The sequence below is a fragment of the Ovis aries genome, chromosome 12 (assembly GCF_016772045.2).
Source record: "Ovis aries strain OAR_USU_Benz2616 breed Rambouillet chromosome 12, ARS-UI_Ramb_v3.0, whole genome shotgun sequence".
Lineage (NCBI taxonomy): Eukaryota > Metazoa > Chordata > Mammalia > Artiodactyla > Bovidae > Ovis > Ovis aries.
Window position 1 is genome coordinate 1,802,666 of NC_056065.1, and position 22,051 is coordinate 1,824,716.

At 53.9% G+C, this 22,051-nt stretch overlaps 2 protein-coding genes and 1 long non-coding RNA gene across 4 annotated transcripts; 1 reads left to right on the top strand and 2 right to left on the bottom strand.

Moving 5' to 3' along the window:
• Positions 1 to 1,888: 1,888 nt before the first annotated feature.
• Positions 1,889 to 7,903, bottom strand: KISS1 (KiSS-1 metastasis suppressor). The gene is given in 3 exon segments (NM_001306104.1): positions 1,889 to 2,293; positions 4,486 to 4,620; positions 7,679 to 7,903. Coding segments are annotated over 2 exon segments (408 nt in total). The 5' UTR covers positions 4,589 to 4,620; positions 7,679 to 7,903; the 3' UTR covers positions 1,889 to 1,988.
• Positions 3,027 to 7,071, top strand: LOC121820750 (uncharacterized). Its single transcript, XR_006061428.2, has 3 exons — positions 3,027 to 4,324; positions 4,498 to 4,835; positions 5,297 to 7,071. It is a non-coding gene; the product is annotated as an uncharacterized LOC121820750 (long non-coding RNA).
• A 937-nt stretch (positions 7,904 to 8,840) lies between the features above and the next one.
• On the bottom strand, positions 8,841 to 20,796 carry GOLT1A (golgi transport 1A). 2 transcript variants are annotated; one of them, XM_012186926.4, is made up of 5 exons: positions 20,692 to 20,796; positions 12,509 to 12,600; positions 11,135 to 11,247; positions 9,892 to 9,955; positions 8,841 to 9,272 (listed from the first exon to the last, which is right to left on the bottom strand). In XM_012186926.4, the coding sequence occupies exons 1-5, from the start codon at positions 20,714 to 20,716 to the stop codon at positions 9,234 to 9,236; spliced, it is 333 nt and encodes a 110-aa protein (XP_012042316.2). In that variant the 5' UTR covers positions 20,717 to 20,796; the 3' UTR covers positions 8,841 to 9,233. The 2 variants fall into 2 exon arrangements, with proteins under 2 accessions (XP_012042316.2, XP_012042315.2); XM_012186925.4 differs by having other exon boundaries at positions 11,135 to 11,313.
• Between the last annotated feature and the right edge of the window lie 1,255 nt (positions 20,797 to 22,051).

The following is a 22,051-nucleotide window of genomic DNA, read 5'->3' on the forward strand; positions in this document are numbered from 1 at the left end:
GCCTGCACTTTCACCCCTGAAGTCACACACACACACACACACACACACACACACACACACACAAGCACACACACCTGTCTCCTATCTGCTTAAACTTAAGGTCATGAGGAGAGTTAGAGGGGATCACAGGAGATTTTGTAAAAGTAGGCTGGCTAAGAGCAAATTTTGGAGACTTGTTAACTTCTTCCTACCCATAGACTTCATCAGAGAAAGAACTAGTCCAGAAATAGGAGAAAAACTCACCTAACAGAATAGGTGTTGAGTTTATGATTCCTCTCCTAGAAGTACAGAGACACACTCCAGGCTGTTTGGGGGATGATATATCAGCAGCATCACCCTGTCCCACCACACTAGGACCTGAGCTCACAGCAGTTTCAAAAACATGAGAGATCCTTGAGGTTTCAGGGTAGAGGTGAGGGTGGGGCAGCTTGTCGTGTTTCCATGGCAGCCTATCTCACTGCCATAGCAACAAGATTCTGCCTCTAATCTGCAGAGCCCGGGTTTCTGTAATAGGTGGAACACTGGTGTATCATGGTGAACCCCACAATCCTTCTAGGAAAGAGCATTTCCATTCTAGACCAAGCAGGGTAGTGGTAGCCTGAGGCTGTCAAATAGGGCTGGGTTTTTCTGTGGGCAGAAGCCTCGATTTCCTGGAGTTTCCTAACTACTCTCTCCTTCCTACAGCGATTTAAACTCCCCAGCCACTGGGGGCCCCCACGAATGTCTGCACAGGCAGAATGGCCCTTTCTGACGTCCACCGCAGCTTACTCTAACGCCATGTCACGTCAGAGAAGTGTGACCGTGCCGTGGGGAAGCCAGGCTCTGCAGTCAGGAGCCTGAAATGGCTTGCTACTCACTGGCTGTGTGCCTTGAGTGAGTTTTCTTTTTAAACCTTAGGGTATTCACTGTGAAAAAGGGGTCAACACATGCTAAGCCCCCTGGGTGCCTCCAAGGATGTAGAGAAATGCTGCACATAAATCCATCCAGGGTTTCCAGGGAGGGGGGGGGTGCGTGGATTCATCCGGGGTTTCCAGGGGGGTGTGTGGATTCATCCGGGGTTTCCAGGGGGGTGTGTGGATTCATCCGGGGTTTCCAGGGGGGTGTGTGGATTCATCCGGGGTTTCCAGGGGGGTGCGTGGATTCATCCGGGGCTTCCAGGGGGTGCAGTGGTGGGTACATGGCCCAGTCCCTGCTGACACTCCTTGCAAATGGAGTGGGGCTTTAGGGTCTTGCGGCCAAGCACCCCAGTGGAGGTCTGACTGTGGAGCTGAGGTGATATTTATACCTCAGTGAATGGGGCAATGGTCAGCATCATCTCTCAGATCACGCTGTTCGACTGGCTGAAAGCTTCCCTGGCAAAAGGGGAGGTGCTTAAGCCAGCTGCCTTCCCTCCTAGAGCAGAGCTACTCAAGCGTGGGCGCTGGGCTCAGGGGCCTCTGCAAAATGCTTGCTACCCAGCTGCAGTGACATAAGTCTAGGAATTGAGAGAACGTCTTCAGAAATTTTTATAGTAATTTGATGTTGCTGTAATACCACCCAAGCAGCATCCAAAGCGTCCAACTGGGGCTTCTTTTTGGTGTGTGTGTGTGTGTGTGTGTGTGTGTGTGTGTGTGTGTGTGTGTGTGTGTGTGTGTGTGTGTGTGTGTGTGTGTGTGTGTGTGTGTGTGTGTGTGTGTGTGTGTGTGTGTGTGTGTGTGTGTGTGTGTGTGTGTGTGTGTGTGTGGCGAAACAAGCTGGTCCTTCACCACGTCTAGTTTGCAAAGCACTGACCTTGATAAGATGATAAAGCCATCTTAAAATCAGCTAAAGATGCAGGTGAGAGACAAGGGGAACAACCTCATCCGCAGCCACCTGCAAAAATGAGCCCCAGGTCACACGCAGAGGAGTCGGCAGCATTTCCTTTATTGCTTCGGGACACAAACTGCAGGTCGACACCCTGCCCTGCTCCGGCCCGGGTGGGGCTGGAGGTGAAGGCCCCACCTCGGCGCTCAGCCCCGCGCGCCGCCGCGGCCCCCGGGCAGCGCCGCCTGCCGCCTGCCGTAGCGCAGGCCGAAGGAGTTCCAGTTGTAGGCGGACACGTCCTTCTCCCGCTGCACCAGCGCGGCGCCCCTCGGAGCCGGGATCAGGCGGCTGCGCGGGGCGCACGGGCCCGGCTGCCGGGGGCCGGCGGAGCTCTCAGAGGGGCAGAGCGCGGCCCCCCGAGGCCGAGGCCCGGCCGCTGTGGGCTTCCCCGCCGCGCACCGCGGGCTCTGCTCCCAGGGCGCCCGGAGCGTCGCGGGTCCGAGCTGCGAGCCTAGGACAGAGCCACAGGGTGAGGCTGAGTGAGGCGGGAGCCCGGAGAGAGGCTTTGGACCACCTCCTCACATCCCCATCTTCGGCTTCCCTTTTGTCCCCTGACCCCTAGGAAGCTCAGCGCTCCACGCTGGGCACCAGCAGCAACTTAGCTTGGGTGGCTAGTCCATTTGCTCCTCTCTCCTTCAACATAGCTATGATTTCAGACATTTCACAGGATTTTCTTGAGTGTCTTTTACATTGAATTCCTTTTTTTTTTTTAAGGAAGCAAGCAGGATAGAGCTTGGAAATAATCAGCTCCGCTTCACTTCGTGGCTGGCCGGCCCTCTACCCCTGGTTTTCAGCAGGCTCCTACTAGACCGAGCTCCTTGGGGTAGTCAGGGCAGTGTCCACTCATCTGAGTCTCTCAGAGTCTTGAAGACAGTGCTTGCTCATAGCAGGGCCTCAAAAAGCCTTGTTAAATATATAAAAGCTAATGAAAGGCTTGCAGTTAAACAAATGAAGAAAGTGAGTCAAAGACCACTGAGCTCCCACACCCTCAACAGATGTGAGCCTAATAAGCTATATCAGGGCTTCAGCAGAGGAGGGGAACTGGGTCACCTCAACCAGCCCGCCTCCCCTACTCCACACTTTCCCCTTCACTCTGAGGGCTAATGAGGCTAACTTGGAAGGCACTTCACATGCAAGGCTCATTAAGGTCATTAAATTGTTAGCAGTAAGTGCAGCTAGCTCTCAGGAGACAATGAGCCCCGCCAGTTGTGGCCAGGGATAGGTGGAAATGCGGTCTGGGGTGTGAGTGGGTGTGTGTTGGGTGGAGGAGGATACTTGACTCTGAGCCCTGCTCTTCAGTGACCCAGCACTCTCTGGAGAAGCGGAGCGTGGGTGAGTCTTGTCCAGGGTGAGTGATACTCTTCCTAGGAGGGCCCTGGGCCTGGCTGAGATGGGAGGGACGATGACCTCTTTTCCAGCTACAGCCATCATCCCAGCAGGTGGATGACTACTTAGGCATGCCTGTTTTTAGCATCACCTAAAAGATTTTGCCAAGAAGAGCCAAGAGCTCAGCGTCCCCCGGGCGGTGATGACATTGTTATTCTTCGGGGGATCCTCCCTTACCCAGAAGGAGCACCCGATCCCAGGAGAGAAGAAGTTCTTGGCCAAGGACACCCGCGTCCATGATCTCTTTGCACTGGAATATCTTTTTAAAATTAATTTTAGTTTTGGCAGCACGGGGCCTTCTGCACATGGGCTTTCTCTAGTTACAGCGGGCAGGGGCTGCTCTCTAGTTGTGGCAGGTGGGCTACTCATAGCAGTGGCTTCTCTTGTCGTGGAGTCCGGGCTCTCAAGGGTGCGGGCCTTGGTAGCTGCGGTTCTTGGGCTCTAAAGCACAGGCTCAACAGTTGTGGTGCTTGGGCATAGCTGCTCCTTCCCAAACCAGGAATCAAACCTGTGTCTCCTGCATCGGCAGGCAGATTCCTGGCCACTGAGCCACCAGGGAAGCCCGCTTTGGGCTGTCTGTGGGGACAAGGACATCTTGTGTGGAAAGAATGTTGCAAGTTCCCTCGCGGGAGAGGAACAGAGGTCCTAAGAGGCCAGGCTGACCACCGAGCAGTGTTGAACCTTGATGCCTGGCTTGGGGATGAGCACTGTCCTAGCTCACGCCCTGCAGAGGGCACTCTTGGGGGAGCTCAGCACCTGCTGGGTTTCTGCAGCCTTGGATTGAGTGACTTTGGGAAGCTTTCTTTACCTCTTTGGGCCTCAGTTTTTCCAGGTCTTCAATTCCACGATGAACTCATAAGATTGAGAGGTATTAAGGATCTATCCTTTTGTGTAGGTTTTTTTTTTTTTTTAATTCCCCATAAAGGAACTGAGGTCACTGATAAGATAGACTTGCATAGTAAATGCCTTCCCAGCAGATCTGCACAGAGAAGCAGTTGGCACAGAGCAGAGAAGCCCACGAAGGAGCTCGGTGGTTACCCAGCACCTGAGCTTGGGCGAGCCTTTGTAACAGCAGAAGAGCCTCTCTTGCTTGCAGGTTAGTGGGGCCCCTGTATGTACTGCACGTGCCCGTCTTGGGTTTCCATTGTGCAGCTTTCAGTTCATAGCAACAGATCAGCCATAGCTGAAAAATGTGGCAACTCTCATTTTGCATCAGTTCACTGCTCCCTCCCAACCTTCTTCCCAGACAACTCATACCTGTGGTTCTAGGATTCTCCATGGGCGCCACGTTTTCCAAGGTCTCCCTGAAGGCGGTGGCACAAAGGAAGAGCATCAGCTGCCGGGAAAGCAGCACGTTCATCCTGGTGAGAAGATGCCGGTCCTGGAAGTGCCCTGAGGCCAAGACAGAGAGAGGGAGGAGGAACGGGGTTAGGCTTGCTGCCTGGGCTGGGCACTGCGGCAGAGCCCCGCGTGAAGCAGGCACCTGGAAGGGAGGAGACAACCCTGCCCTTGGGAGCCCCTCGTGGAGGGACGAGCCTGAACCGACACAGCATGGAAACAGGACTGAGAGCCCTCGCGCCATATAGTTCAGGCTAAACTCATGCCAGGTGAGGATTGTCAGGGAGGGCCAGTAAAGTTAGGAAGGAAAGAAGGGAGGGAGGAGCCGTGCTGGTGGAAGGGGCAGGACTGCTCAGGCTGGAAAATGGCCAGGGCTCTGAACTTCAGGTTTGCTTGAGAGGAATGTTGGAAAAGCGAGGAGTGAGATGCAGTGGGACAGTGAGCAGGGAGGGGTTAAGTGAGGTGCTGCGAGGAGCTGCACTGAGTGGAGCATGCTGAGAACCCAGCCACTTCCCGGGAGCCTGGGAGCAGCGGCCTCTTGCCTGCACACTCGGCTTTGCATGAATCACAGCTCTCCGTGCTCCACTCTCCCAGCTGGAGCGTGCCTTTCTAAATCCAGCCCAGGCCCTCTTGCTGTAACAGGAAATTCTTTTTAATCATCTTGCATGCTCTCATAACCCTTCATAGCCTTGAAAACCATCATTAAATTGTCTTATTGCCTATAATTCAGGAAAGAGAAAAAGGCTTTCCCTGACGGATCGGGTCAATTGTCTCCACATTCTGTTCTCCGTGGGCCCTGAGAGGGTATGGATTTAATTGACTGTGTGATCTTGGTTGAGGGGGGAGCTATAGGCCCTGACCCCCTTTTCACCCCCTTCTCTTCTCATCCTCCGCTGCCCCCCTCTGGCTCTTCCAGCTCCCAAGGCTGACTTCTCTTTGGAAAAGTCATCAGGCACTTTGAGACTGTCCAGCAAACATAAGGAAAGACAAATTGGTGGAGAGCCAGGCAGCACTGCAGCCTGAGAGAACGGGTGTGGGTGCCAGATCTAAGGCCGGACCCTCCCTGTGCGGCCAGGGGGAAGTGGGTGGGGGGACTCTCGTTTGTGCCCATCAGCTGCCAATGGTAGCTCAGCCCATCCATCCCTCTGTTCTTGCTCCTACGCCCTGGTCCCCTCCTGCTCCCTCTGAGATGCAAGCATGGGGTGGAATAAGAATGGTATCAGGACTCAAATGTGGCTGCAGCTCCTCTCTCCCTCCTGTGAGATTAGAACAAGTCCACCCTCCCATCTCTGGATCTTATTGTTATCTGTGAAAATAAAAGCGTTGGATCAGACTGGCCACCAACTGTCCCCTAGATGGTTACTTTCCTTGTAGACTTTGACTCTGTGATGCCCTGAAACCCAGATCATGGCTTTCTGCACCAGCCTTCAGGCCTGGGGCAGGGCATGGAGTGGAGACAGGTTCAATCCACTAGAGAGAAGAGGGTAAAACTGTTTCTGTTGTGGCTTTAGACCACGGATGCACAGGGTCCAGGTCAGTTCAGAAATCCTTCCTGGTAACAACAACCAGGTGTTGCACACCTCCCCTGGGCCTTCCCCTGCGATCTAGCACAAGAAACTGAGTCATAAGCAGACCGTCTCAAGGTAACATGGCCAGTGATAGACCGGAGGCTTGTGAGCATGGGGGTGGGGTGGGGGAGACCCCCTTCTCATCCTCTGCTGTCCCCCTCCAGCTCTACCAGCTCCCAAGGCTGATTTCTCTTTGGAAAAGTCATCAGGCACTTTGAGGCTGTCCAGCAAACACGATGAGAGAGACTGAGGCGGGGGGGGTGGGCAGACAGCACTGCAGGCCGCCCGGGGTGCTTCAGAGCCCACCAGAGCCTGACCTGGAGGGTCCAGGCAGGTTTTCTGCAGGGGTGGCGCCTGAGCTGAGTTTCTGAGCACAAGTCAGCCAGGTGAATAAAGGTTCATCGATGCCAGGAGTAGAGGGAAGTGCCGCCCTCCAGCCTGCCAGGGGTGTGGGTCTTTGCTGGGGAGAGAGTGAGCGATGAGGCTGGGGAAGGTGCCACCAGGGGCTTCATCCCAGAGCGGTGCGAGCCAGACTGGAGTGTGTGTAGATGAGCATTTCGGATGGAGAATTCAGGCTGCTCTTCAGAAGCAGGATGGTACATGAGGAAGGGGGCAGTGGCCAAGCTGTGTGGTTAGAAGGTGGTGTTCCTCCTTCATGCTCCTCTCACTTGTATTGCTTCCTCCCCATCCCAGCAGGCACCATGCGAGAACTTTGGTTTTTCCCTACTCCCTGTCCCCAACACCTGTCCCAAACACACACACACACACACACACACACACACACACACACCCTTCCCTACTCCCTGTCCCCAACACCTGTCCCCAACACACACACACACCCCCTTCCCTACTCCCTGTCCCCAACACCTGTCCCAAACATACACACACACACACCCTTCCCTACTCCCTGTCCCCAACACCTGTCCCCAACACACACACACACACACACACACACACACACACACACACCACCCCCGCCCCCTGGTTCCTGCACACAGGGCTTTTAACATGTGGGAGAACTGAATTGTTGAATTGTTTGGAAAAGACCCATCAGCTTCCAAGGGCCACAAGTGGCAATTTTGTGGTCCCTCTGTCCCAGGGGTTTCGGACCTAGAGAGTAACAGAAATTCCAGGCTTGCCTGGAGAGCTTTTGGGGTGGGGTGGCTCCCTTCTGGGGTGACCCCATCTCCTAGTGCCGGGGCTGGCAGAGCACTCAGGAGCTCTTTGTTTACGTCTGTGTTTGCCATCTGCGCAACGGGGAACTGCCCAGAGGAGCCCCCAGTGTTCCCCAGGTCCCTCCAGACACCTCTGTGACCCCTTATCCCAGCCACAGAGAGCTCATTCACTGCATTCACTCCCCAGAAAGTAACCCCCAAGGTCCTGGTTTCATAAAGTGCAAGTCAGTGTATTTACCCCGACATCCCAATCATCAGGGAAGATCAGCACCCCTTTTGCCTGCCTGGACACATGCCTGCTCCCACCTCATGAGCCTCCCTGGGTCCCGCCAGACCCCTCGCCTGGTGTGGGGGCTGCAGGCCACCTACCTTGCCTTGGCTGTGTCCTGAGGGGTCTCCAAATGATGACACCGCTTGGGCGGGGGGGGGGGGGGCACCTGGAGGGAGGCGAGCTGGGCTCCTGGGCTCACTCTCACTGATGCCCTGATCACGCCCCTTATAAAGCCCAGGGTGACGTCTGCAGGCACAGACCCACCTCTGCCCGCCCCCAGCCCCTCGGAGTGCAGCCCTCCCGCTCCCTGCTGCTGGCTCCTGCCTTCTGGTGCCCGTGGCTAACATCAGCCTTTTGCTCCCTCTCCAGGAGTCTTCCAGGGCGGGATTTCTGATTCCTAATAGTTCTTTGCAGCCTCCTCACCTGCTTCTCCCCAGGCCCACTCACAGATCCACTCTGCCCCCAAACAACGTGGAAAGGGACTGTTTGAGGGATGGGGAGGCTCAGCACACTTGCCCCTCGTGTGCCCCCAGCCCTGGCAGCTCAGCTGGGGTCTCTGACCAGAAGGTAGCAGCTTCTGGGTTGGGGGCTGGGGTCTGGAGCTTGGTAGGGGGATTGTCTCTTTTTTCTTCTCTGCTCCCTTCTTTTCCCAAGCAATTCCTAAGCTCAGCCCAGGGTTGGGAGAGGAATGCTCTGTGATCAGATGCGTGAGACAGGCATGTGAGCAGCCAGCTAGGAAGGCAGCGTGAAACAGCAGTTCTAGAAGGCGGGTGTCCCTGGGAGTGCTGAGGGAACGGAGGAGAGCCCTCCAGGTGAGTGTGTGTGACGTGTGGCTCCTGCAGCCCCTCGGCCACATCCTGTGGCGCCACAGCCTCGCCATTCTGAAATCGCTGTGAACCTCTCTTCAAAGTGGGAAGGTCTGCTTTCCTTTGCACCCTCAGCACCCGCTCCCTGGTTCTGCACAGACATAGGGGCCTCACAGAAACGTGTTAAATGTACTCATTGCAGGGGATTCCTGACTCTTTCCTGGGCCTGCAAGAGTGTGCTTTACCCTTAGCTGAAGGGCTTCCCAGGACAGACCGGGGCTCTTAGAAGGTAGGGGCACAGCCCTCTAGCCTAGCACAGAAGCTGCCTGGTGAGTGCGCTGTGCAGACATCCACCTAATCAACAGTTGGGAAGCACTTCCCACCATCCTGGGGATTAATACTCGTCCCTTGTTTAACAGCTGCCGCTAACAGGGGCTTACAAACATCTCCCTCATTAGGGCTGGTAAACACCAGGGTTTAATGATGGGCCGTGAGGGCTGGCCTGCCCCTCCTCAGGTGGAATGATGTCTGTGCACCCACCCTGAGTCAGAGAGTGGGCTTAGTGGGCTAGAGACACAGTCTTGGGCACGTTCACAGCTTGGGGATTTAATCTCTGCTTTTCCTCTCGTGGGCCCTGGGTCTCTGTTCCCAGCAGTCTTGACGGCTTCCTGCACTGACTTGGGGATCGAGGTCAGTCCCTCAGCTCCGTCCATCCTTCTGGACCTGGAGAGGTCTGGATGCGTCAGGGGGATGAGTCAGTGCGGGGTGGGCAACTGCGAGATGTCTCCCATTTCCTTTCCAGCCCCCTTGCCCAGTGATCCAAGTTCAAGGAGTGCATCTCTGCTGTTCAGACCATTGAACTGGTGCCTTGAAGCCTCTGGAACAGCTGTGGGAGGCAAGAATCATTACTCCAGACAAAGAGTGGGGAGCAGACTCAATATCCAGGTTATTATGAAGCCGGCCTTGAGAGCCAGGAGCGCCAGGTGCAGGCATGGAGGGGGGCCGCGTGGAGGGGGGCCGCGTCGAGGGGTGGCTGAGGGCCTCCCTGGGGCTTCTAGAGGGCTTGTGTTCTGCCAGGTGCTTCAGAGGGGGGAGCGGCGGGGCCAGGGGCCACCCCCTGCCCCAAGAAGAGGACAGAGGCACCACTGCCTTTCCTGTTCTCACGGGATGTCACACATCCTGTCTCCCCGGGGCCCAGATTCAGCCAGTTCTCCAGGAATCTGGCACTTTCTGCTGGGTCACCGAGAACCCCTAAGGCTCCGTTTCTTTGGCTCTAACAGGGAGCTGTTGACCAACACCATTCCCAAGGTCCACACCTTTGGCACAACTGCCCACAGAGCCGTCATCCGCTCTTGTTGGGAAGAAGGGCTGAGACGGGCCAGCCGGGGAGGGGTTTTGAGGGGAGACGGGAAAGGATCCTCTGCACCTGGGGAGCAGCTTCACCAAGTCCGTGTGCTTCCCCCTCTCCAAGGACCACCACCAAGCCATTCACATGATTCACTTACCGCACTCAGGAAGGGGATGTTGGAGGCGCTGCCCAGGAAGCCAAAGGCAACGGGGAAAAAGCCCCTAGGAGCAGAAAGGAGAGGGGGGATCAGGGATGAGCTGGGGGGAGGCTGAGGTCCCGCTACAGGCTCCAGCTTTGGCTCCCGGGAGGGCAGGCCCCTGGACCCTGGGCAGGCATGGCTCTGCACCCCTGCTTTTCAAGAGGCAGTGTGGTGGAGTAGTTAAGAATGAAGGCCTTGGGGTCAGACTCCTGGGGTCCCATCTGGACTCCACCTCTCACTGGCCCTGTGCAAACTTGGGCAAATTCCTTAACACCTCTGAATCTGTTTCCAGTTGTAAAATGGGGTTAATAGTAATAGCATCCACATTTCCACAAAGAAATGCTTGGGGAATGTTTATTTTTGTTAGTCGTCTCTCCCTAGACTGGCTGTGAACCAGCAGCCACAGGTTTCCGGGCACGGATCACCACTGGAGGCTGTGCTCAGATTGCTCTCCCCCACACCCCTCCCCTACCATACCCTGGCAAGAATGGTGACCCTCCACAGGGCTTGGGGGCACAGAGGCTGGTGTGGGCAGGGAATAGAGATCTGAATTCTGGCTGAGCCCCTTCCTTTCCTTGGACCTCCGCTCCCTGAGGTCCACTTGCATTTCTGGGGTCTCTGATGGCTGTGATTTTCTTCCCCCTCAATGCTGCTGCAAGCTGTCCTTGTCAAGACAGCTAGAACTGAGTCTGCTGAGGCCCCACTCGCACTTTTGGTCCACCCTTGGATCAAGGTCAGATCCTCCGCAGGCTCCTTGTGAGAGTTCAGGCAGGGCCAGCCTCTCTGGGCCTTGGTTCTCTTATCCCCAAGAGGACAGCCCTCCAGTGGGCTGTGGAGATGACAGAATGAGAGGAAAATTGTGAGCCTGCTTGGTGCCTTGGAGGGGCTTCGCAGATGTGAGTTCACTGTCCCTGCCCCCTGTCTGGTGGCTAGGCTTGCGGGCAGGTCCTGGGCCTCCTCCCTGCTGCCGGGCACACAGCAGGCGCGCCATGTTTGCTGGTGGGTGTGCCGGTTCCTCCAGCTCGCAGTGTCCACCAGGTGCCCACCCCTGTTTCCAGCCCTTCTGAGTCTCCGCCTCTTTCGGGATCAAGTCCGGCTTCTGTACGCACTGCCAGTCACGCTGCCCACACCCGCTGGAGCCTGAGCTCAGCCAATCAGAGGCCCTGGGGTGCCCATCGCGAGGCCCAGGACCTGTTCTCACCTGAAGAGGCTAAAGAAGCCATAGGTTTCCAAGAACATGCCCAGGAGAGGCCAGCGCAGCAGGACGATGACCACGCCCCCCAGGAAGAAGCTGGTGCCCTTGAGTTTGTGCCTCTGGAAGAAGAAGGAGAACGTCCTCCTCAGGCCGATGATGAAGGAGAGGCCAGTCAGGAACAGCAGCTGCGGGGAGGGAGAGCGGTCGGCGGGTGAGCGCGAGCACGCTGGCTGCACGGACCCGCCCCGCAGCGCAGGGTCGGTGGCCAGGCTCCGAGCTGCACCTAATGCGGGGCAGAGGGGTGGGCGGGTGAGCGCGAGCACGCTGGCTGCACGGACCCGCCCCGCGCAGGGTCGGTGGCCAGGCGCGGAGCTGCACCGCATGCGGGGAAGAGGGGTGGGCGGCTGAGCGCCAGCACGCTGGCTGCACGGACCCGCCCGCAGCGCAGAGTCCGAGGCCAGGCCCGCAGCCGCACCGATCGGGGCGGGACCTGCTCCTCCTCCAGAGGCCGACCACCAGCGAGGGCCGGCGAGCTAGCGGGAGCCCCGAGTCACTGGGGCTGGAGAGGGGCAGAAGGGCCCAGAAGCAGGGGACCCGAGGCCTTTGGAGGCCTCTGGCTTGTTACCCAGCTCGGCCCGGTTTCTTGGATCCCAAGCGCTTCCTCACGTCTGTTACCATTTCACACCTCCCAAGTAACGCGGAAAAGACTCCATTTCAGAGGCTGAAAGCCAGGCCTGGGTAGGTTGGGCAGCCACACCCGAGTCCCAGGGAGCTGGCGGAGCCCCGGCCCTCCACCCCGCGGCCTGTCGCCACCTCAGCCAGGCTCCTGGGGCTCCTGCCAGACTGAGCTCTCGGCTCTCTTCCAGCATGTTCCGTGCTTACCCCCTTCTCCATACCTCTGCTCCAGCGGGTCCACCCCCCTGGAAGTGCTTTATCCTCCCCACACTCTTTCTTCTCTCAATTCTTTCCCGTCCTTCTCCCTCTGTGGGTACTGTCTTTCTCCCAAGCACCTCTTTCCATATTAGATGTATTTATCTTTCAGTGACTTTGCCGCTGCCCCTGCCTTCCTCCCCAGCCGTGTACGTTGATGTCACATTCCCCTCCCTGGGTGGTGGGATTTGAAGGGAGAGACAGTGTCTGATTCATCTGAATTCCCGCCGCCGACCCTCATCCCAGGGCCTCACTTGGAGCTTAGCATGAGAATCCAGGTCCTCAGGTCCTCTGTGCCCAGGAAGCCTTATTGTCCATCCCCAGCCACCAGCCCTTGCCTGCCCAACGCAGGTGGCACACAGTGCCTGGCTGGACCCGATCTGAGTAAACTCGGGCTGACCCTCCTGGCAGTGGAGACCTCACGCAGGTTCGGAGGGCTGGAAGACTCACATTTCCGAAGGCCAGCAGCACGGAATCAAAGTACAGGAGCATTCCAAAGAGGATGAAGAAGATGCCGAAGCCAGTGGTGCCCACGCCAATCTCTGCAATGCGCAAGGAAGTTGGGGTGGGATGGGTTTGGGGAGAAAGCTGGGACGCTGCCGCTGCCCTCATCGCCCCTGGACAGGCGCCCTCCGGGGGTGGGAGGCGGGGTGGCTCTGTTGCCACCTGGGAATCTGGGCTTCCATGCTCTCCCGGAAGGATGGGAAGGAAGGGGAGGTGGGCACAAGCCTCCGTTTAGCGCCTGGAAACTGCTGTTGGGCCCTGCCCACACCCTGCCCTCACCACAGGAAGCTAGTGCTGCCCTCGCTGCTTCTGTTTGCAGTTTCCTCTTGTCTTCAGGGTCTTCAAGACTTCTCTGCTAGATCATTATCAGGGTTGTGACTCTGGCCCTGTTTTCTTGTAGTTGGGAGCCACTTGACGCCAACTCACCCCCAGGCCAAAGAGTACCACCAAAGACACAGCCACAGCCCCAGAGGATCTCAGACCTGCCCAGCTGGCCTGCCCTATTTCTCAGGAGGCTTGTCCTCCTGATAATTCTCACAGCCTCTCCTTTCTTCTCTAAACTGCTCTGGTCCCCAGCCTTCCAGTGATGACCCTTCACACTTGAAAGGGAAAGAGAAGTCATGGACCAGAAATGCGCTCCTCACCTGAAGCCAGCAAAGCGATTGCCCCATACTATTTCCCACAGAAGTTACACCATTTTATGTTCCTAGACTGAGCGACTTCACCTTCACTTTTCACTTTCCTGCATTGGAGAAGGAAATGGCAGCCCACTCCAGTGTTCTTGCCTGGAGAATCCCAGGGACGGGGGAGCCTGGTGGGCTGCCGTCTATGGGGTCGCACAGAGTCGGACACGACTGGAGCGACTCAGCAGCAGCAGCAGCAGCAGTAGTGATGCACAAGGGATCCCAGCTTCTCTACATCCTCACCAACACGTGTTCCTTTCTGTTTTTGCTTTGTTTTCTTTCTGATAGCATTCATCCTAAAGGGTGTGAAGTGGTATCTCACTGAGGCTGTGGTTTGCCTTTCCTTGATGATAACTAATGTTGAGAATCTTTCATGCGCTTGTTGGTCATTTGTATATCTGTTTTGGAGAAGTGTCTATTTAAGGCCTTTGTTCATTTTTAAAACATGTTGTTTGGATTTTTTGTTGTTATAGGAGTATTTTGTATATTTTAGATAGTAACCCCTTATCGGATATATGATCTGAAACTATTTTCTCCTATTCTGTAGGTTGCCTTTTCACTCTCTTGGATCCTTTGATGCACAGGAGTTTTAAATTTTTATATAGTCCAATGTTTCTATTTTCTCTGTAGTTGCCTGAGCTTTTGGTATCACACCCAAGAAATAATTGCCAAATTGAGCATTGTGAAGCTTTTCTCTTATGTTTTCTTCTAAGAACTGTTTTAGATCTTACTTAGAGCTAAAATGAACTTTAATTTCTCTATGTGGTATAAGGTAAGGGTCCAGCTTCATTCTTTTGCCTGTGACTATCCAGTTTTCCCAACATCATTTGTTGAAAAGACTGTCCTTTCCCCACTGAATGGTCTCGGTGCCCTTATTGAGAACCATGCGCCCATGTATGCTGAGGCTTATTTCTGGGCTCTCTCTCACATTCCATTGCGCTCTCTGTTTGTCTTCGTACAGTCTCACCGCTTTGATTACTGTAGCTTTGTAATAAGTTTTGAAATCAAGAAGTTTGAAACCTCCAACTTCATTCTTCTTTTTCAAGATTGCTTTGGCTATTCAAGATTCCTTGAGATTCCATGTGCATTTAAGAATGCATTTTTCTATTTCTGCAAAAAATGTCATTGGGATTTTTTGATAGATTATTGCATTGAATCTGTAAACTGCTCTGAGTAGTATTGATAGCTTAACAGCAACATTGTCTGCCAATCCACAAATATGGGTCTTTCTACATAGTAGCGTCTTTTAAAATTTCTTTTAGCAACATTTTTTAGTTTTAAGGGTACAAGACTTTTGTCTCTTTAGTTAAGTTTATTCCTAAGGATTTTATTCTTTTTGATGCTGTGGTAAATGGAATCATGTTGCTTCCTTTTAAAAAAATTACTGATGAGGTACAACTTAAAGTTTATATTTTATAGTTTATATTGTTATGCACCTCACTTTATTTACTTAATATAGCTAAAATGCCTTATTTTCTTTTTGTTGAATATGAAAATCATTTGTTATGATGAATAGAGAAAGAGCTAGAGTGTCTTTTTCAACTACAACATGTATAGCTTTATTAAAAATAGCTTAATTTTTAAAAAGAAAACACATAGGTAAATTTTAACGAGATTTTCACTGGACTTGTTAACTAACATCTCAGAATTGATCCTTAGCATCTCTATGAAATTGGTATTATTGCCATGTTTCTGTGTGTGTGTGTGTGTGTGTGTGTGTGTGTGTGTGTGTTCATCAGTCAGGCATGTCCAACTCTTTGTGGCCCCGTGGACTGTAGCTCACCAGACTCCTCTGTACGTGGGGTTTTCCAGGCAAGAATACCGTAGTGGGTTGCCGTTTCTACTCCAGGGGATCTTCCCGACCCAGGGATTGAACCTGCCAGTGTCTCCGTAGAGCGTTGTGAAAAGTTGCTGAAAGTTTGGTTGTTAAGAGGCAGAACTAAGAAACAGAACAGAAACAGAATTACGAGGACAAGGCTTACTGGCTTAATTATATTTGCAGTTGGAAGAGAATGAAACCCAACTGTCTGTCAGGTGATTAAGCTTTCCTAGTCTGTGCCCGGGGCTCAGTGGGTAAAGAACCTGCTTGAAGTGCAGGAGACACAGGTTCGATCCCTGGGTCGGGAAGATCCCCTGGAGAAGGAAATAACAACCCACTCCAGTATTCTTGCCTGGAAATCCCATGGACAGAGGAGCCTGGCGGGCTACGGTCCAGGGGGTCACAAAAGAGTTGGATATGACTTAGTGACTAAACAAAAAACAACAACTTGTTATCATACAGATCTTAAGGGGAGAATTAGCACCAGTTCCAGTATAGAAATAAGGCCAAAGGCTTTCCTTAAAAGAGTCATTAAAAATACAGAAATGAGATTTGTACTGAAACCTCATTCAACTCATATTAAAAAAAAAAAAAAAAAAAAGCCAGCCTAATTAGTTCTCCCTTTTGGCAGAGCTGGATTTGTTAGGAACCAGCACAGCATCATTCTTCTCAACATATTGCCTTACCACCAGAATCCATCTGCAACGAAGAGCAATTCCTCCTGTTTCTGACAAACCTCCATAGTCTATTCAAGCTTCCTATTTCTACATTCTAGAATGCCTGCCCGAATTAAATCTCTTAGAGCCCAAGACACTGGGCAAAATACAGCCTCCTTGGTCATTATGAAGGTTGTGTTCTTTCCATGTTGCATGATTTTTCTACCCTCAGAGACAATAGGGGGTTCCCCAGTGGCTCAGCAGTAAAGAATCAGCCTGCAGTGCAGGAGACACAGGAGAGTGGGTTTGATCCCTGGATCAGAAAGATCCCCTGGAGGAGGGCATGGCAACCCACTCCAATACTCTTGCCAGGAAAATCCCATGGAGAGAGGGGCCTGGCAGGCTATGGTCCGTGGGTTTGCAAATAGTTGGGCATGACTGAAGTGGCTGAGCATGCATGCGTGAAGAGACAGTAAATTGAGGATCAAGAAGTATTTCTAGCTTGTTGTTGTTATTTTACATGGGCCAGGGTATTGTGGAGGAAGACCACAATCTGAATGACAAAAATATCTTAAGTTTTTATGACTGCTGTAATAAACCTCTTATTAGAGGTCAGGAGATTAACGCTGATGCATGACTACCATCCAGCGCTCAGCCCCGTTCGAGTTTCATCAGCTGTCCCTGCAATATCATTCACAGCGAAAAGGTCCAGTTCAGGGCCACATGTGGCGTGAGCTTGCCATGTCTCTTCAGTTCTGCAGTCTCTCCTTGGCGGGACTTTGACACTTGGAAGACCTGCCGGCCATCCAGCAGCAGTGCCTCTATCTGGGTTTGTCTGATGTCTCCGCATGACTGTATTCGGGTTATGCAGAAATATCAGCAAGAGGTGATGCCGTCTTCTCCTGCCACTGTCGGTGACGCACGATTCCCGTTTGACAGCTGCTAAGGACGTTTCTTCAAGTCGGAGTCTGCAGGACCCTCCACATAAAGTGACTCTCCAGCTCCCACCATGAACCCTGCCAGACGCCCCCCTCTTCCTGGCCAGCTGAACCCCACCCAGCATGAACCCTCCAACCTGGGGAGTGCTTGGATGCCCGCCCTGGGCATTGCCCCCCCTTCCGCAGTACGGCTTTAGGACTGCATTGTTGAGGAAGGAGGGAAAGGGGAAGTGAAAGAGCTGTTTCTCTTTACAGAATTAACAGCGCCGACTAATAGTAGTCATTGTTGACGCTGGTGAGCGCATGGTGCCAGGCAGTCTAAGCACTTCGTGTGCTCTAACTCATCTCGTCTTTATAACTGCCTGCGTGATAGGTGTGCTTTCCCCCATCTCGCAGACAAAACTGAAGCATGAATGGTGTTGCCCTGTGCCCACGGGTGCACAGCCAGCAGCCAGCAGAACCAGGGTGTGAACCCAGTAGACCAACTCTAGAGAAGTGACTTTAACGCCCTGTCCAGCCCACTCCTGCCCCCATCCCCTCTGCAGGAACTGCTCTGGCCCGGGCCTCCCAACATACCAAATGCAGAGGATAGGGGTCGGGCCTCCTCTGTCAGCAGCTGGCCACCGCCTTCTTGCAGCATCCTCTAGTGGGCTCCATGACACCGTATTCTCGATTGCTTCCTGCTGTTCTGGCCGCTCCTCCCAGGCTTCTTTGCCAGCTCCCCCTTCTCTCTCTCCCTCTCGGGGTCTGAACTACTCAGGGCTTCAGCTCCAGCTCATTTCTCTTCTCATTCTAGTTGCACATGGGCTCCCACTTCTTTAAGTATCTCCTGTGTGCTGACAATGTCGTTATTTCTCTCTCTAGCTCGAGGCTTCTTTGAGCTTCCAAACTCCTATCCAGCTGCCTACTTGGCATATCTGCACGTTTTTCTCTCTTCACGACATCTTGAACTTAACAGGTCCAAACTGAGCTATCGGTTTCTTTCCTTAAAGCTGCACTTGGCTCAGTTTTCCCCAAATGAATAAAATGCCATCACCATCCACCCAGCAGCTCAAGGCAGAAGCCCAGTGGCCTCACGGCTCCGCCACCCCCTTCCCATTCGATCCATAGGTGAGTGTTATTGCTCCTTCCTCCCAAGTGTACCTTGAAAGCTGTCCGTTCCTCTCCACACTTAGGGCTTAGTTCTAAACCACCATTTCCTCTTTCCTGCGCTCTGCGACATTCCCGGGTTAGTCTCCTGCTGCGTTCCTGCCCCCGTTATCCCTCCTCCATACAGTCATCCGGGGTCTTGGAAAACATGCTGGCTGCTCGTATCAGCGCAGCAGACAGTCCGTCCTGGCTCCCCGTGGGCTTAGAAGGAGAGAGTCCTCCCAGCCGTGCCTTGGCTCACAGGCCCGCCATGGGGCCTCGGCTTGCTTGTCCGACTGCATCTCCTGGAGTAGGGCAGGCAGGGGTATGATCCTCGCCTGCCACACTCCGAGCACACCCTTGTTTCCAGGATGGGCCTTCCTGCCTCAGGGCCTCTGTACACACGGTTTCTTCCCGCTTGTCTGGCCGACACATACTCCGCCTTCAGGTCTCAACGCAAATGTCAGCTTCCCAGGGAAGTCTGGTCCTCTCTCCTTTCCTGACTTAATTTGGTTGCCTCCTTATTCTCTCTCTCAGGACTGAGGCACATTCTTCTTAGAACTTAGCACATTTTGGTTTAGTAAAATGTAGGCTTGTCCCCAGGCTCAGGCCTCAGCCCTTTTGTCTATTTTTCCCCCAGGTCAGTGTTTCTCAGCTTGGCTGGTGGGGGCAGGGCTGATAGATGGTGGTTGGCAATTCTGGTCCCCAGGGGACATTTGGGGCCGTATAGACAGGCTGATGGTCACAGTTGGTAGTGAGGTGTGCTACTGCCATCTAGTGGGGAGAGGCCAGGGATGCTGCTAAAATCCCATAATAGGAAGGAAAAGTGAAGAGAAGTCGCTCAGTCGCGTCTGACTCTCTGCGACCCGTGGACTGTAGCCCACCAAGCTCCTCCGTCCATGGGATTCTCCAGGCAAGAATACTGGAGTGGGTTGCCATTTCCTTCAAGACCCCCCTAAAACAAAGAACTGAAAGTCACGTCTGACTCTTTGTGACCCCACGGACTAGTCCATGGAGTTCTCCAGGCCAGAATGCTGGAGTGGGTAGCCTTCCCCTTCTCCAGGGGATCTTCCTAACCCAGGAATTGAGCCCAGGTCTCCTGCATTGCAGGCAGGTTCTTAACCAGCTGAACCACAAGGGAAGAATACTCAAGTGGGTAGCCTCTCTCTTTTCCAGTGGAACTTCCCAACCCAGGAATTGAACCAGGGTCTCCTGCCTTGCAAAGAACTACCCTGCCCACAAATGTCAGTAGTGGGGAGGCTGAGAAACTCTGCGCCAGACAATCTCACGGTTTTAAATACTATCCGTATGCTGGCAGTTCCCAAATTTCTCTCCATTCCAGACTCATATACCTGACTACCTACCTGACCACAAACTCCACGTCTCTAAAACCCAACTGCTGCTTTCCTTCTCAACCCTTCTGATTGCTCAGGCTGTAAATATTGGAGGCAGTCCTGAGTTCTTTCTCTCACACCCCACATCCAATGCACCAGCAAGCCCTTTCGGCAGTTTGCTCAGCGCACGTCTAGCAGTATTTCCCACCGCTTTGGTGCTAACCCCTGGTCTCCCCACCATCTCTCACCTCAGAACATCTCCCCATCACCGTCTCCTGCCTCTAAACCGGTCTCTCTGTTGCTGTCCCTCCAGTCTGTCTACCCTCAACCCAGTACTCAGAGTGATCTTTTAAAAACATAAGCAGATCACTCCTCTGCACAAAATCTTCTAACGGCTTCCCATCTTCTGCAGATAAAGCAGGACTCCTTACGCAGCCTGGCTGCTGCATGACCTCCTGACCAGCCTCCTGCCGCTCTCCCGTCCTCTGCCTTGTGTTCCTATGTGATGCCTCAGGGCTTTGGCACTGGTGGTCCCCTCTCCCAAGATTTCTCCCTTCAGACGGCTACATGGCTTTGCCCATTCAATTCCCATGCACCTCTGTAAAAAGCACTTTCCCTGGGTAGTTTAGTGACCATTCCATACAAAGCAGTAACCCCTCCTACTCGTCACTTGCAAGCCTCTTTACCCTGTTTTATTTTTGTCCAGAGGATGTATCACCACCCGACATACTACATACTGACCTCTTCACCTGCTAGTTACCTGTTTCCTCATCCTGGAGTATAAGCAGAGAATATACTGTTTCACTCATTGGTGCATATGCTGTGCCCAACACCGTGCTTGGCACATAGAGGAAACAGTGGATGAATGGATACTATCTCCAGTTCGCAGATGAGACACTGGCTTTAAGTAACTCACCCAAGCAAAACTCACAGAGCAACAGTTCTCACCACTTTTCCTGGCCCTGGGGACTACTTCCCTGCCCTCTCTTGGGAAGAAATGGGAAAGACATTTAAGAGGGAAGACCAGGTGATTTAGGGAGAGGATTTGAGTTTAGTTTCTGATAAGGTGCCAGGCTACAGGAGACTTTCATAGTTTGTGGGTGAAAGAGCCTGAATAGGCAGAGGCCTTCTAGGTCCACCCTTGCAGTACCCTCAGTTTCAGAATCCTGAATGGGGATGGGATCAAAGTGGTGAGCCTGCCAGTTCCTCCAGGCAGCAGCCTCTGGCCTCCTGGGAGCCCTGAGCAGCCCCCACCCTGGACGGCAGGGATCCCAGCGGGCCCCAGCCCCGCGGCCTGGAGGAGTCCAACGTGGCAGCTCCCAGCCATTGGCTCCAGAGGTCACCTTGCAGGTTCCCCAGGGCTGGCCAGGCTGGGAGGGCCTGCACCTCCCCACACCCCAGCCCAGCCCCGTCAGCAGCAGGGGCCCAGCCCCCTCAGCAGCAGGGGCCCAGCCCCCCTCGGCAGCAGGGGCCCGGCCCCCTCGGCAGCAGGGGCCCGGCGCCCTCGGCAGCAGGGGCCCGGCCCCGTCGGCAGCCCCCTCGGCAGCAGGGGCCCGGCGCCCAGCACTCACTCTGCCATTCGGTGATGGAGATCATGTCGAGGGCTGCCTGGGGGACGCTCCAGGGGGAAGCTGGCCAGGGGCAAGGAGCCCTGGGGACCGAACCTGGACATGCTCAAGGGAAGCTGACCCTTGGTAAGTTGTGAAATGAGCCTCTGGCAAATCATTAACTCCCCAACACATACACACACCTACACACACACATATACACACGCACTCACCCACATACACTCACATACAGGGCTGCTTAAAGTCACAGTCTCCTGGTTTCTCCTGGCGGGCACTGCTCCCTACTGGATGAGTTAAATGGGAAGTCCACACCCATCTGACTCTCGTAATTCCCCCCAAGCCATCCCCTGAGGCTGAGTTCTGCAGTTTCCATCTCTCTGGCAAATCTTGGACTGTTTAGGGAAGAACTGAGAGTAAGCAGTACCTGGGTTCCTTACATGGTTTGGTGGATGGTGTGGGAAGAGTTGGGATCTGCTTCTCTTTGGGAAAGTACTATTAATAAATTCATTTGTTGATGAAATTCATTAATAAATGCAGTATGAACTCAAGAGTGAAGTCAAAAGCAGTATTACCATGGTACCTCCAGCCAGTATTAAGGGATGCTAATGAGAAGGCAATGGCACCCCACTCCAGTACTGTTGCCAGGAAAATCCCATGGACGGAGGAGCCTGGTAGGCTGCAGTCCATGGGGTCGCTAAGTCAGACGTGACTGAGCAACTTCACCTTCACTTTTCACTTTCATGCCTTGGAGAAGGAAATGGCAACCCACTCCAATGTTCTTGCCTGGAGAATCCCAGGGACGGGGGAGCCTGGTGGGCTGCCGTCTATGGGGTCGCACAGAGTCGGACACGGCTGAAGTGAATTAGCAGCAGCAGCAGCAGCAATGCAAATTCAAGTTGGAACCCACCAAAAAAGATAGCCCACAACCAAAAGCAAAGGAGAAGCCGCAACACGATGATAGGAGGGGTGCAATCCCTTTTAAATCAAACCTCATACCCGCCAGAGATGCTTGGAATGCACAAACAGAACCTTGCGTGCACCAGGACCGAGGGGGAGGAGCAGTGACCCCACAAGAGATAGGCCAGACTTGCCCGGGTGTGGGACTCTCTGGTGGGGCGTGGGTCGACAGCACGGGGTCAGGGCGCTGGCCACAGCAGTCCTGGGAGGCTCAGTGTGCCGGCAGAAATCCTTTTGAAGAAGGTCGTCATTACAGCCATTACCCCTACCAGTTTGGAAACTACAGGGAGGGAACACAGCCCCACCCATCAGCGGAAAATTGGATTACAGATTTACTGGGCATGGCCCTGCCCACCAGAGCAAGACCCAGTTTTCCCGGCAGCCAGTCCCTCCCATCAGGAAGGGT

Excerpts from the sequence above, each read along its gene's own strand:
- GOLT1A (XM_012186925.4), bottom strand. The coding sequence starts at position 20,716 with ATGATCTCCATCACCGAATGGCAGA. Across the intron at positions 9,956-11,134 it reads GGCTTCTTTAGCCTCTTCAG|GGGCTTTTTCCCCGTTGCCT; the intron begins GTGAGAACAGGT and ends TTCTGCTCCTAG. Across the intron at positions 9,273-9,891 it reads ACATCCCCTTCCTGAGTGCG|CTGTTCCAGAGGCTTCAAGG; the intron begins GTAAGTGAATCA and ends TGCCTCCCACAG.